We start from the raw sequence: 13,654 nt of genomic DNA, 5'->3' as shown, positions 1-13,654 counted from the left end.
GATTTTTCAGAGTTTGTCTCTAGAAATGTCTAACTCCACAGTATAACTGTTATTTCAGCTCCACAATCTCCCTGAGCAAATATTTCTCAACTAACAAGCTGTTGTTTTGTCACCATACTTGCAATAAAGGGGTTTGGCCAGCATTTTGCATTCACACTCCTACTAGACATAATTGTGCTGACAAAACTGCCATGCAGATGGCAATCCCATAAATGACTGCTTTGGAGCAGGTAGCTGCACCCTAGTATCCCAGACTTGGCACCCTACCCAATACATGTTTTTAAAATAGAGGGAAGGGTTTCTTTACTTTGGATGTGCACCTGTCTTTCTGAAAAGGTTGAGCAGTCCTTTAATGATGTTTAAACCTCACATATTCTAGATCATCATTCCACACACCATGAAGATGGTGTGCAAAATGGCAGGGGATATCATGCCACTCCAGATAGACTACAATGCCCTGGCTATTCTTGTTTATTTTGGCTTGTTAACCTCCCCCTTGCTGCCCAGAGTCCTGCGCAAAAACAAGCCAGATCTGTTAGGTCTGTTAAGCTTCTAATTTGACATGCAGCTTAAAACCCTCCAAACACTGCGAAAATATGAGTGGGAAGTTACAACCTGAGACCATAGTTACAGCTTCCACTTCCTTCAGCACTGACCCACCCCTTCTCTTATACCAAAACATGCTCCTTTGGGAAGGAAGAAAGTATTTTCTACCCAGATCATGTCTGGAGCCATAGTACAACATGAGCTGTTGATAATTGTCTGGGTAAGACAGAAGGGAGAGTGAATTGCAGTGCAGGGACAGAAACAAGAAATTGAGGACAGGAATTTGTTAAGCAGATCTTTATGTTTTAAAACTGAGATTTATTTTTGCATTTCAGGTAGGTTTATGACCAACTTTTTGTTAAGTGATCACATATGAAACAGTTCCATATTACCCCCACAGTTATGTAAGGTGCTGAATGATTCATGGGAGGAAGCAGTGCTGTGTTTTTTGAAGGTGTGTGTGTGTCTTTATGTTTGTTAGCAACTAGATAAATACTTTCCAGTATGTGACAGGGAATAGACAGATACAATGGTGCATTTTACCAGAGGCAAAATGAAGCCAGGCTGAGTAATGTGTAAGAATCACGTCTCGTCTGGATTGTGTTTTCTGTTGGTTATGGGATGTCCTTGTAAGGCTTTAGGAACAGGGATTTTAGAAAGGAAGTGAAGTCTTAGTGAGGATGCTTTTCATGAACCTCCATGCTGTGTCCTCGAAGCCTTACTCACCTTTTTGGGACCAGTTCTGTGAATATGACTCAGCCTGGATAGGAGTTCAGCCCAAACAAGCCCTAGAGTTGTACTAGTTTTGATAGCAGAGAGAGACTATGACAATAAAGATGATAGTGACATTCTGCACATAAACACTGATAATTATTTTTTTTTTATGTAAAAAGTTACTTGGGGGAAAAAGGAGGGAGAGAGAGAATCCTTGTGTGTCTGTCTTCGTGATGGTCGAGGTCACTTGAAGCTGCCATTGAGTGTCTTTCCATGGTCAGAGTCCTCACAAGCAGCTTGGCTTCAGGCAGAGATAATACAGCCTAAAGATCATCACTAATGCAAAAAACTGCAGCGGTAACTCCTTTCTTTAGAATATATACCCACAAGCTTTAAAGAAACAACAAAAACAGTCCTTCCCTCTTCCCTTCCCCCTCCCAAAGATATAACCTCTCTAGAGGACTTTCATGGGAATTTTATTGGCGTGTCTGATTCATGCAAGAACGTGCCCATGCATAAGTTACAAATTTGTATTTGGAAATAGACTTTGATCAAAACGAACATCTCTGGCGTTGGCTACACAGTGCAACTCTGAAAAACAACTTTTGGCACGTGAGCAGGTTGGGAGCTGAAGTCAACTGTAGCTTCTCGCTCCATTACTCTGTTGTTAGGGTAGATGTTGTATTTAATATTACCAGTCTGGACGGTCCATGTTTTCTGCTGTGCATTCATATTCATAAGATGGAAATTGCTTTTCTGGCCTGAGCGCACAAATGTTCACTTCAGGGATGGCTGAGGTAACTCGTTTTCTACAGAGGTCTGCAGAATGTCACAGGTTGTATTTCAGTGAAAATGCATCTGCACTGTGAGTTGTGGGTTTCTTTTTTGGTTGGTGGTTGTTTTTTTGTTTTGGGGTTGTTGGAGGGTTGTGGGGTTTTTTTATTTGTAACTGTATAATGGAATTGAATGGCAGCTAATTATAGTGACCTCCCATTATCCAAAATAAATGCTGGATTCCAGACTGGCTCATAAACTTTTTGGATGACCCAATAGTCTCTTGATGGATCATAGCCTACTTTTGCTCATTTTCCAGAATACTGCTCTGAATTTGGCTCTGAATATAAATATCTGGGAGTGGAATGTTAAACACAGCTCATGGATGGTAAACAACTACGTGTACGGCAGAGGGGGTCTGACTGCCCTGGGTATGTGAACATGTATGGGAGAAGACAATTGCCTGTGAAGATCTCCTTTATTCTAGTCCTTGAGTGTTCTGCATGTTACACTATATATACCACATTAAGAATAGCTGTAAAGTTTTTAGGTGGACTTCAGTTCCTGGTAAATAGCATTTGAAAACATACACGCACAACAATGAAAATGAATATGCTATGAATGTAATGAATGCTTTCGTTTTCCCCGAGACTTCAAGCCGCCAAAGGGATTAAAATGTCGCAGGTTCTTTCTTTGAAGAAATTGAATCCAGATGTCAAGCACATTAGAGGCATCCAGGATCTGTGAAAACTGGGAAAACTGCCCACTGAGGAATATCCCTCTGCCTCCAGGCTCTGTTAATGCACCAGCTCTTGTCTTCTCCTCTCCAGCCAGTGGCAGAACTGAGATCTTTTGTCATTGGCTCTTGTTAGCAGCTGCAAACGGCCTTATTCCAGGGTTAAGTATAAAATAAAGCAACCCTGAAGTGGCCTGGCTGATGGTTGGAGCTGTGTAACATGGCCAGAGTCGAACTACAAGGATATTGAGGGTGCTGTAATGACTCTCTTCCAGTGATGGTAGGCTGAAAATCACAATTCAGGCCTGCTAGGGTTTTATATTAACTGTGCCTGCCATTATCTCACATGATTTGCTTGAGTACTGCCAAAAGAAGAGACAGGAGTGCTGGCCACCCTGGCCACAGGTGCTAAAGGACATATTCAGCTGTTGGGGGAACATTCCTGCATGCCACACTTGGCAACCCCTGGCACTAGCCAGATGCCATATGTCGCTTAAACAACTGAGTATTTTTAACTGTGAAAACTTACATCAGTCTGGAATTGTACACTGGAATTTGGATGCATGTTTTCTTAGGAATTCATCATTTGTTAATCTAAAATTTATTTGATCATGCTTTGGGGCTGAAATAACAAAACGGCATGTCAATACCCCAGAGAACATTTTTATTTAGTAGCAGCCCTACCCAAAATAACTTGCAGGAGCAAGGAATGTAGCAGGTATGAGGCCGCCCAGGACTTCAGGCAAACAGCTCTGTGTAACAGCAGTCCTCCCTTCTCTGTAGAAATGAAAACGCAAGCTAAAAATAAGAGTAAAACAATGAGGGCTGGGTGATTCCTCTGTCACTTGAAGTCTTCCCAGCTCTCTAATTTGATAGTAGGAGAGGAGTCACCAAAGTATTTTGCTCCTAGAAGTGAAAACACCCATTTGAGTACAGGCGAGGAATGCTATTAATACCCACTGGCAGCAGAGCAGGAAAAACTGGCCTGTTATCCATCTCTCAGTGCAGCAACTGTCCGGGCTATGTTCTCGTGGCTTCAGAACCACCATGGCATGGGCTGATCCTGCCCAGTGGGCTGAAGGGGCAGGGAAAGGCACAAAGAAGATTGAGGCCAGGGCAGAGGGGTAAGGGGACACTAGGAAGACACAGGAGATGGTGCTGGGTAGAAGAAAATGTCCTGAGTTAAGGGGAAAGCTGGGATTTATGGTGTGGGGTGTATAAGGTACAAATCCGTAAGTCCGGCTTTATTGCCTCTGCTAACAAGGAACAATTCTCCATTCTTTTTTCATTTGTTTTGGGTTTCATCAGAGGGTTCCCAAGTACCACTGCCTTGTTCAGGTTGGTTTGCCCACTGGAATGGTGTTTGCACTGCAATGAACTTTACTAACTTAAAGGTCATATTCATGCTGCCTCTTGCATGTGTTGTAAGTAGGGCAGAGGCAGGTAATGTACAGGTATGGTAGCACACTTGGAGCCATGCTGATTATATTGCTGTAGAGGAACTTCCTAGGGCCTGGGGGGTGGTTATTTACAAGGGTGCAAGATCCCCTTCCACCCTTGCTGTCTTCAGGCTTCTCTAGATTACATTGCTTTCCCTCTGTGCTCTGCATTGTATGTTGGTCAGGGAGTACCCATTGCATAGTGTGCATCACCACTCAGGATGGCTTTCGCCTCAAAATGGCACTTGATGATCTATACAGATATACCTGGCATACAGAAATCACCCTATGTGTCACAGGGACAGCTGGGAACCGCTTGTCTTAGGTTACCTAGGTTGCCTTACCCACTCTTTGCTTTGAATGAAGGGCAGTTGTTCAGGGCACGTAACCCTTTGCACATGCCATGCCAGGGAGCAGACAGGGTCAGAGTTGCATCAGGCCAGAGCTTTATGTTTGCACAACATGACATCAGCAGGCTGCATCAGCTGGGGCTTGCATCACCGTAAATTAGTTAGCCTCACAAGGTGTCACGCAGAATGTCAGGGATCTCCTGGTTGGTGAATCACGTGCTTCACTGGTATATAGCAGCAGGTCCCTTCCCCGAGGGCTAGGGAAGCAGGAGGACTATTTAACACTTACGTCACAGAAAACACTTCATATGGCATGAAGTGCTTCAGGACGTGGGACATCACGCTCTGGTCCTAACAAGAAGCGTTTTGAGTGCCACGTCTGTGTGTGTGACTCTGCTTCACACCTTCCCTCTCAGGTCCTGGGTGTTCGTCCCCTATTTCTAGTTCACTCGGCATAGTGTGTCTACATCCCACTGAAAAGAGGCAGGCTTTCAGGGTTGAGAAGCATTCCTGAATCTTTAGACCAAGTTTAACAAACATTCGACCTTAGATTATAGGAGAAATAGGCATGTTTGATAACTCCCAAAAAAATTATCTAACTCGGTGGAGGGTTTGCCTGCTTCTCCCCAGTCATTGCCCTGTTGGTCTTCTGTTGTCTTTAAAATGGTTGACTTCAGTAATCCAAAAAAGGATTACCCATATCTGAAGGAGTCACAGTCTGTTCTCTCAGCAAGAGTGCGGAAACTCACTGTATCCTGAGTTTCTGAGAATCTTGCAGTGGATGATCCTAAATGTCCTGGTTTTGCATTGCGGAGGTTAAACGGGCGCAGATTTGCTGAGAGCAGCTCTCCACGGGAGAGAAGCAAACAAAGCTAAAAAAAAAAAAAGCCAGGGAGGGGACAGCAGGACTTTCCTCCTCCCCACTACTCTGAACAATGCTGCTGCAAACCCTCTGTCCATCCCTCAGCAGGGACACTGCCGTACCCCTGGCCACCCCCAATTTGTCTCCTCCAAGAAGAAGGTTGGTTAGCATAGGTAGGCAGAAACACAGCTGCCCTCCTGTCATCAAATAACCTCAGTTTATTTTTACCAGCACAAGAGACCTTTTATTTTGGAGATTTGTAGCAGTGCCAGGAATAATATGACTTGAACAAACAAACAAAAAATACAAACCCTTTGCATCTACAGCCGGGCCTGCTGGGACAGGCTCCCCTGTTAGAAGAGGGGGAGAGGCTGAGCCCAGCCCCTGGCTAACAGAGCCGTGCCAGCACAACCTTTAAAGCTGAGCAGACTTAAAAGCACAGGTCTAGACAAGATTTCTTTCTTTTTTTTTTTTTTTTTTTTTTTTTTGAGCAAGGAGGGCTGAGGCTGTTCAAAAAAAGCAACTCACAGCGGTGAAAGTTTTATGCTCCAGAGGCGGCAACCAGAGCCGCCGTCAGGAGGAACACATCCCACCACCACGCTTGCGTGGCAGTTGTAGGCGGCGGCAGGCCACAATGCTGCCAGTGCCAGCAAAGGGGGGGGGGGGGGGGGGGGGAACAAACCAAAAAACGAAACACATTTGGCTTTATCTCTTTGGAGCACAAATAGCGAAAGCCCCGTGCTTTTCAAACTGCCCTCCACTGTGGGGTGTGATGGAACTGTCCCCTCGACCCTCAGTGGGTGGCCCTGTTGCCCTGCCTTCAGGCAGAGCCTCTCGGAGGTCCCATATCGGGGGAGTTTAGGAGGAAATAAGGGCCAGGAAAGGTGCCCGAAGGGTCCCGGTCCCCGGGCACCCTGCTGCTGGGGCAGGGGGCGTGGCTTATGGTGGGAGGGGCGTGGCCGTGGCGGCGGCTCCGCCCCTGGCAGTGAGGATGGGGCGCGACGCGGTGGCGGTGGCAGAGCGGGGATGAGCGCCGGCTGAGGCGGCGGCGGCCGCGGAGTGAGGGCGGCCGGGAGGGAGGGGGCGCTGCGGCCGGCGGCCATGGTGGCTCACGACGAGCTCGGGGGGCTGCTGCCCATCAAAAGGACTATCCGGGTTATCGACGCGCAGAACCAGTCCTTCAGGGAGCAGGAGGTGAGGAGGAGAGGGGAAGAAGGGTTGGGTTTTATTCCCAGTGGTGGGTTAGGGAGCCCCCTCACCTTCCCGCTCTCCGCGCTTGAGGGGAGGCGGCGAGCTGTGTACGCTGCCCGCTGGAGGGTGGCTCTGGAGTGAGGTGCAGGCAGCGATCTAAAAATAACATTTATTCTTTTTAAAAAAAACAAAGCCAAGTTCATAGCCCCCGGAGGGTTGGGACCAGGGAGCCGAAACAGAGCTCGGCGCTTCGCCTGGCCGCGCTCCTCCTGGGGGGATTTTCACTAAAGAGCAGCCTGTGGCTCCGTGCGCGCTTTTGGAGATTTCCCTAGTGAGGGTGCTTGTTCGCTGCGTGAACGAAAAAAAAAATGTATCGTGGGGGTTGGTTGGGGTTTTTTTTATTATTGTTGTTTCTATCATGTCTTGTTATGTAGATGAGAGTAATTGCATTCCTGGTGAATGCTCGCATGCCTCCTGCTGCGACAGAAGGCAAAAGTTCAGCAGCCAGGTAGGGACTGGCTGCCCTGGGCAGGGTTTTATGGCGGAGATTAGCGGTGAGATGAGGCGGAAAAGAAATAAAGGCGGCTCCAGACAGCTCTGGGGCTTGAGGGCTGCGGGCTGAGTCGCCAGCCTCTTAAAATCCTGGCTTTAAAAAATTCAAACTTGGGCAATCTCGTTGTGCAAAAGGGAAACCAGATGTTGGGAGAGAAATAACGTAAACCAGATTTCTTAAAGGAGAGTAAATCGCTTCTAATTCTTAAAATGTGAATTTTCTGTAGGGTATAACCAGTACACTAGGCATCTGAATTTAAACTTTGGGTCTGGGGTTGAGTAATGACTCATAAGGCACCACTCCTATCAAAGCCGGGTACTGAGTTGCTATCAAGAGCCACTGAAGTTATCAGCAGAGCGTGAGGCCAGATTTCTCTCCTGGTCTCGAACAGCTTGTTGAATTTGAGAAAGGCAGGGGTTGTAATCTCCATACCAAAGTGTCAAGCTAGAGGCTGAATGTTCGGTTTGAGTGCAGACAACTCTTTTCATAACAGAGCTTGAGATTCAGAGAGCTCCTTGCACGTGAATCTTAAGATAGTCATGTGGTGCTGAGTTCTGCAGGAGTTATTCAAGCTGGTGACTAAAGTCCCTTTTCGCATATTTGGCTTAATAGGAAAAGTCTTGCTTTGCGTGTTTGTTAGATTTGTCACCCTGTTTGTATTCACCGGTCTGGGACTGGCACGTAGGACATTGCACTTTAGTAAGTGATCCTTGTAAAAACCACTAATTATTACCTAGCATAGGGGGAAAGGTTGTAGGCATGCGTGCTGCTAGAGGAAAATGTTTGTTGTTCAAAAGTAGAGCCTGGTATGGTGGTTTTTTGAGCAGCGAGGTGCAATCTTTTCATAATGTGAACCTGCATCTAGAAGCACTTGAAGAAATTCCACTAGTGTGAAGTCTTGCCTGCCAGCAGAGGCACTGAGGCACAAATTTAGCTTTTGTGTGTATGATTATGATATATTTATGTACACTTTTAATAAAGAGTCCCCTGGAAAAAAAAATTCTGAATGGAAGCAGAAGTGCTGTTGAACTCACTGGGCTTTTAATTATCTGTTAGTGCTGGAATGCTTAACACCACTACCTTGTTACAAAAACTTTGCAGGCTTCATTCTAATCTGGGCTTCTGTAAGTAATACAGTGTGGAGACAGGCTAATCGTTGTTTGCGAGTAGAGAACTAAAAAAAAAAAATACCGAGCCAAAGTTATTCATAGTATGAACTGTACTGAGTCTCAGCTTACACCAAGGCCGAGTTTGACTGTAAATGGAGCATATGACCCCAAGCTGAAATTCAGGTCTCGGAGAAGGTGACGTTTCTAAGCAGAGGGATTTTTTTTTCCCCCTCCCTGCCTTGGATGGAACGATATGTCTGGAAAGAAAAGAAGAAACAGATGCTTTTTTTCAGCAGTCAAGCCATTCATGTCTGAGTAGCACTCACAGGACAGAAAGTGGGATTTTTTTTCTCTTTGAGAGGGGAAATGGCCTTTTGCTAAGCTGAATTTATAGTGTACAGAAGTTTTTCTGTTGGCCGAACACCCCAGGGGAGTACATCGCACATACAGAAAGTGGTCTGGTCATGCCGATCTCTGTGAAATTCCTCCCTCCTCAGAGCAGAGAAGGGTTCCTCGGGAGCCATGCTCTCCCTTGTTTAAAGAGAGCAATACTTTCACTTAAAGCCTGTCTTTGCATGGTTCAGGATGTATTGACTCACAAGTGGTGATTTACTATCCAAGGAGCCCTTTGTTTCGCCTGTCCCAAATGGAGAGAGGCAGGAATGCCTTCTGCCAGACCTTGTGCATATGCATGTGTCGCTTCAGCCTAGCACAGATGTGCTGGGAAGGCGTTCACACATGTCCCCCATCACAGATAGTGTGTCATTGTATCTCATATCTGGAAAGGCTGCGGAACTGACCCTTTAACAGTGAGCTGCAGAAGACTGTACAAGCATCCTAAAGTACTGAGGTTTCTTGCTATTAATTTTCAGTGTCATGGTTTTCTTTTCCTTCCTATTTATATCACTGGCCTTGACAGAGCTGTGTGTGGCTTATGTCTGTATATTTTCTGCTTGTGTTCCTTCAGTTTCTTAAGCTTCTCTTGGCTTGTGTCCCCCTATTGTAGCACACAGATACATGGTTTTCTAGAAGTAAATTACCTATCCTTTTTCTCCACTCAGAAACATCTGCAATTAATTAAAGTTTCCTTGTCTTTTGAGCCCAGCCTAACTTTCCTGCCTTCTGCATAGTCCTTTTCTTGACTGACCCCGTCTCGAGTATGGTGGCTCATGGTTGGCAAAGGAAAGCTAAGTGACTGCAGTGTTCCCCATGCTGTACCTAAACTCAGCTGGGGGTTGGGGTCCCAGGGTTGAGGACGTTCTCTTACACCTTTTCCCCATTTCTATAGTACACTCATAGTTCTGACATTACCCAAACATTTCAAGCACAGCATTGAACATGCTTTGTACTGTCCCAAGAGGTCTTTCTGTCCTGCATCACATTTCTTTTTGTGTTTCACCCCTGAAACTTTGAAGGCTTAATTCAGTGTGAGCTAACTTCTGTTGCTTAACACTGCGTGTAGGCAGACAGACGGGCCACTCCTAGGGTCATGTTGCTGTAATCAGATCTTACATACGTAGCTTTTATGCTTCCTCAGTCTCATGACTGGAATCCAGCCAGCTCTGTGTGTTCCTATTACCCTTTTTTTCTTTTCAGTATTTGGCACTTCTCTTGCTACACAGAAGCAAAGGGTTTGGGCATCTTATCTTGCAATCTCAGACTAGAAATCAAGACAACAGAGAGCTTGTCGTAAGCAGTCTTCTCATTCTTTTGCCTTTTGAAATGTAAGAGGAGAGACTCAACTGCCTAATAAAGCTTAGTAAAATTTCTGCTGAGATGAACTCAAAAGAGAGGCTGTTTCCATCAGCTCATCAGAACTTCATGCTAAGAAACTTCCTTATGATCATGAGTCATGTCCAACTGTCTGCCAGATGTTTAAGAGCACCAGGGCACCTCATCTAGCCGTTCTCCTAGCCTTAAGCTCCAAATCCATCTCTTGGCTTCCTATTGTGCACACCTTTCCCATACAGTCTTTACAACACAAAATTTTTGGTGAAAAATGTGTAGGGTTGCTAGCATAATTTTAAAAACTGATCTGAGCTTAAGCAGTAGGAGGTTTCCATGGGGCGTTTCCTCTTTCTTGGCAGCGTTTTGGTCAGGACAGAATTGAAAACGCTCTGGGCTCCCAGCAGGGATTAGTGGTGTAGAAAAGCAGAAGCTCTATCTTTCAAATCTCAACAGTGTGTAATAAAAATTATGATGACTTGCAGGGAGTGGGGAAGAGCAGAAGGGGGAGAAAGCTTTGTAAACTGAAGGTTTTAAACCTTATCCGCTTCGTGTGTGCATGTCCCTCGCAGGAATGTTCAGCATGTGGTCATTTGCTATTTGTTAGAATAGCTGCTGAGGCTGTCCTACGCTCCAACTGCTGCTTTTCTCTCCAAAATAAAATGGAAAAACACATTCTTTCTACGAAGGAAAACATGATAAAATAGAGAAACAGATCACAGCTCCATCTTTAGATGACAGTCACTTGCCTTGCAGAGGGTAATGCTTCAGTCTATTTATGTTCAAACCATAACGGTCCCTGTGTAAGCCCTATTTTGAATTCTGACTGATGGGTATGTTATCTTGCCTCTTTTACACTGGGCAAAGTCTCTGCAGTTTAATTGCAGCCTTAAAGTTCAGACAAATATTTACAGCCCCTGGTTTCCTTTTAAGATGAATGGCTACTTCAAAACACACTTTTTGCTGCGTTTCCCACTCCTTAAGTGAGTTCATGCTTTTTAAACCTGCCTGGGCAGCCTGAGAAATGAAGTAGGAGTCACAGCCAGTACAATTTGTTCTCTGCTTTATTTACAGGAGCCAAGCAATAAGCGGGTTCGGCCTTTAGCACGGGTCACGTCCCTGGCGAGCTTGATCTCTCCTGTAAGAAATGGTGCAGTTCGGCGCTTTGGGCAGACAATACAGGTAAAAAGCAGAGCCTTCTACTCCTAGAAGTCTAGAGGTATATGGAAGGTACTGGCTCTATGGGGGGAAAACAGGCACTGGGATTTCAAGGCATCTATTGTAAATCTACTATATGATTCGTGCAAGGAGAGAAAGCTTGCTTGGGACTTGGGTATGAAGAAGAGTTCGAGATTCAGAGGTGGCTTGCTAGATAAGCAAGTTATTGAGGGATTAAAGCAGTGAAAAAATAAACTGATTCAGATAGGGAGAATTAGCTGATAAACTGTTCTAGTGCTTGAGATATGCATATTGGAGCACGTGCTTAGATGTGAACTGACCCTGCTGTTCAGCAATCTTTCAATAATGTTAGAGAAGTGTTGTCTAAGGAGCACTATACTATAACCCCATGTATGCAGATAAGAGCGCTTCTCTGTCTAGGTTTCAGTACCATTGCAGATTGTGAGAGCAAAGTTCAAGGGACTCCTGAATAGCCACATTATAGGTAGGATTATGATCCTGGGTTATTTACTTCCTCATACCTTGGAAATAGACCCAAGCTTTACCTCCCCATCTTCCTCCCAGGCGCTGCTGCTGGATCACTGCAGGGAGAGGTGCATGGAAAAGCTTGCCAATCTCTGTGCTCTCAGGGCTTTCTCAGCAGCTTGATTAAAGTGTTCCTTTATCTGAGGAAAAGTGTCTGGGTGTGTTTTCCTGCCCTGTACAACAGAGGAGGATGAAGGATTGGGAGGGGTATGGATAATACTTCTGTACTTCTGAAATGTTGGCTCTACATTATTTTATTGTGTTTTTTTAATCCCTATAGTCATTTGCCCTTCGCAGTGACAGCAAGTCTCCTGCCTGTGCCCAGAAGTCATGTAGCAGATCTGCTGCTCCTACTCCTCCTAAAAGAAGAAACAGTGTACTTTGGTCTGAGATGTTAGATGTCAACATGAAAGAGTCCCTGAGCACCAAAGAAATTAAGCGCCAGGAGGTAGGCTGTCCGTTAAACAGCAGGACCGGGAAAGGCAGCCAGGGCCTTGACTTTTTGTGTTTCCTTGGTGGGGAAAGGAGTAATGAGCATTTGTGGGTGACTGTATCTTCCTGTGCACCTTCATTTCTAAATCACTAGATTTATTTCTGCATTAGGCATGGGAAAAGGTAGGCTTCTCTCTCTTGAGTCACTAGGGAGTTTGTCTCCCCAGTTTGACCCTTCAGAGATGCCAGACTCTTTTCATGGGGGCTCTCAGCATTTCTGAAATTCGAGACTCGGCCACTCTGGTTACTTTGCAGCAGACCCAAAGTCAGGTTCCTTGTAAAGCCAGCCTTCTTTTTCTTAAAGCTCTTGACAATTGGTTGAAAGCCAAATAGCAAGGCCTTGGCTTGCCTTTTTTTCTGTAGTTCTTAGACAAATCTTCTAGTGACAACACAGAAGCTGACTAAAGACGCCTGGGATGTGACCTCTGTGGTTTTCTGGGTTTTGTGTTTTTTCGTACTTGCCTGTGTAAAAGCAGTGATTTAAAAGGCGCTAATATTTAATTTGGCTTGTGCATGAGCATCAGAGCTTTCACACAGTTGTAAGTAATGTTGCTTTCTCAGAGCTGGGAAAACCGGCAGATTTACTTGAGGTTCTCATGCCCAGGTGGCGTACAGTGATTCAGATGGCAAAATTGCCTATCCAGGCTGCAGAGTCAGGGTGTATATTATGGGAGCTGAAAGGCTTTTTCAGAGGAAGGCTGGGATTAAAAATTACTCTTGATGCTTTATCCCCTCCCTCACAGGCAATATACGAAATGTCCAGGGGAGAGCAAGACCTAATTGAAGACCTGAAGCTTGCCAGAAAGGTGAGTGGGTTTCTTTTCCTGCAGTCGGTAATCGTATTACAGGTAACAGTGATGTTCACTTGCACCTGCAAATGTTCTGTATCGGTTTTATCAGGCCTAGAATCCACTTTTTGAAAGCTGGCATGGAAAGTTGATGTGAACAGTCCTACAGTACTGGTTTGGTTGCAACAAACGCAGCCAAAAAAGGATTGTACTTTGCAGTCCTGCAGAGCTGGTTGAGAAATCCCTCTCTCAGATGAGAACAGTTCAGACAAGAAAGTCCATTTCATTTGAAGGCCTCGATACCTTCATACAGAGGTCAATCTTATAGTGATCAAAACTGGTGTTACTGTTTCTGTTGGCTTCACTTCAGATCTGTCCTGCACATGATATGTCCCCTCATATTTAAATTGTCAGCTTCTAGGCTTGGGAGATTTGAGTATTTTTTAATACTGACATTCTTCGACAGGCCTATCATGATCCCATGCTGAAACTTTCTATCATGTCTGAGGAGGAACTCACTCACATATTTGGGGACTTGGATTCTTATATTCCTTTGCATGAAGGTAAGAGCAACTAGATCATTTCCACATAACATGCTGACTAAGAGTTAAAATCTGTGCTTTCTCAAGTTAGAACAGCTTACTGGGGCATTGTTGCAATTTCTATTTTTG

General features: G+C 45.2%; 1 protein-coding gene across 5 annotated transcripts in view; it reads left to right on the top strand.

The window, feature by feature from the left end:
- Positions 1–13,654, top strand: part of NET1 (neuroepithelial cell transforming 1) — a 54,051-nt gene that overhangs the window by 35,710 nt on the left and 4,687 nt on the right. Inside the window, exons 1-5 of one of the 5 annotated variants that reach the window (XM_056340902.1) lie at positions 6,430–6,615; positions 11,074–11,181; positions 11,984–12,151; positions 12,939–13,001; positions 13,450–13,546. In XM_056340902.1, the coding sequence (XP_056196877.1) occupies positions 6,523–6,615; positions 11,074–11,181; positions 11,984–12,151; positions 12,939–13,001; positions 13,450–13,546 (529 nt within the window). In that variant the 5' untranslated portion in view covers positions 6,430–6,522. Of the gene's footprint in view, positions 1–6,429; positions 6,616–7,845; positions 7,865–11,073; positions 11,182–11,983; positions 12,152–12,938; positions 13,002–13,449; positions 13,547–13,654 lie in introns of those variants that run through there. The other 4 variants (XM_056340903.1, XM_056340905.1, XM_056340901.1 and 1 more) reach the window with 4 other exon arrangements.

The sequence above is a fragment of the Falco biarmicus genome, chromosome 5 (genome assembly GCF_023638135.1).
Source record: "Falco biarmicus isolate bFalBia1 chromosome 5, bFalBia1.pri, whole genome shotgun sequence".
Classification (NCBI taxonomy): domain Eukaryota; kingdom Metazoa; phylum Chordata; class Aves; order Falconiformes; family Falconidae; genus Falco; species Falco biarmicus.
Note: the sequence above shows the minus strand (reverse complement) of the source record. Positions and strands in the feature narration are given on the sequence as shown.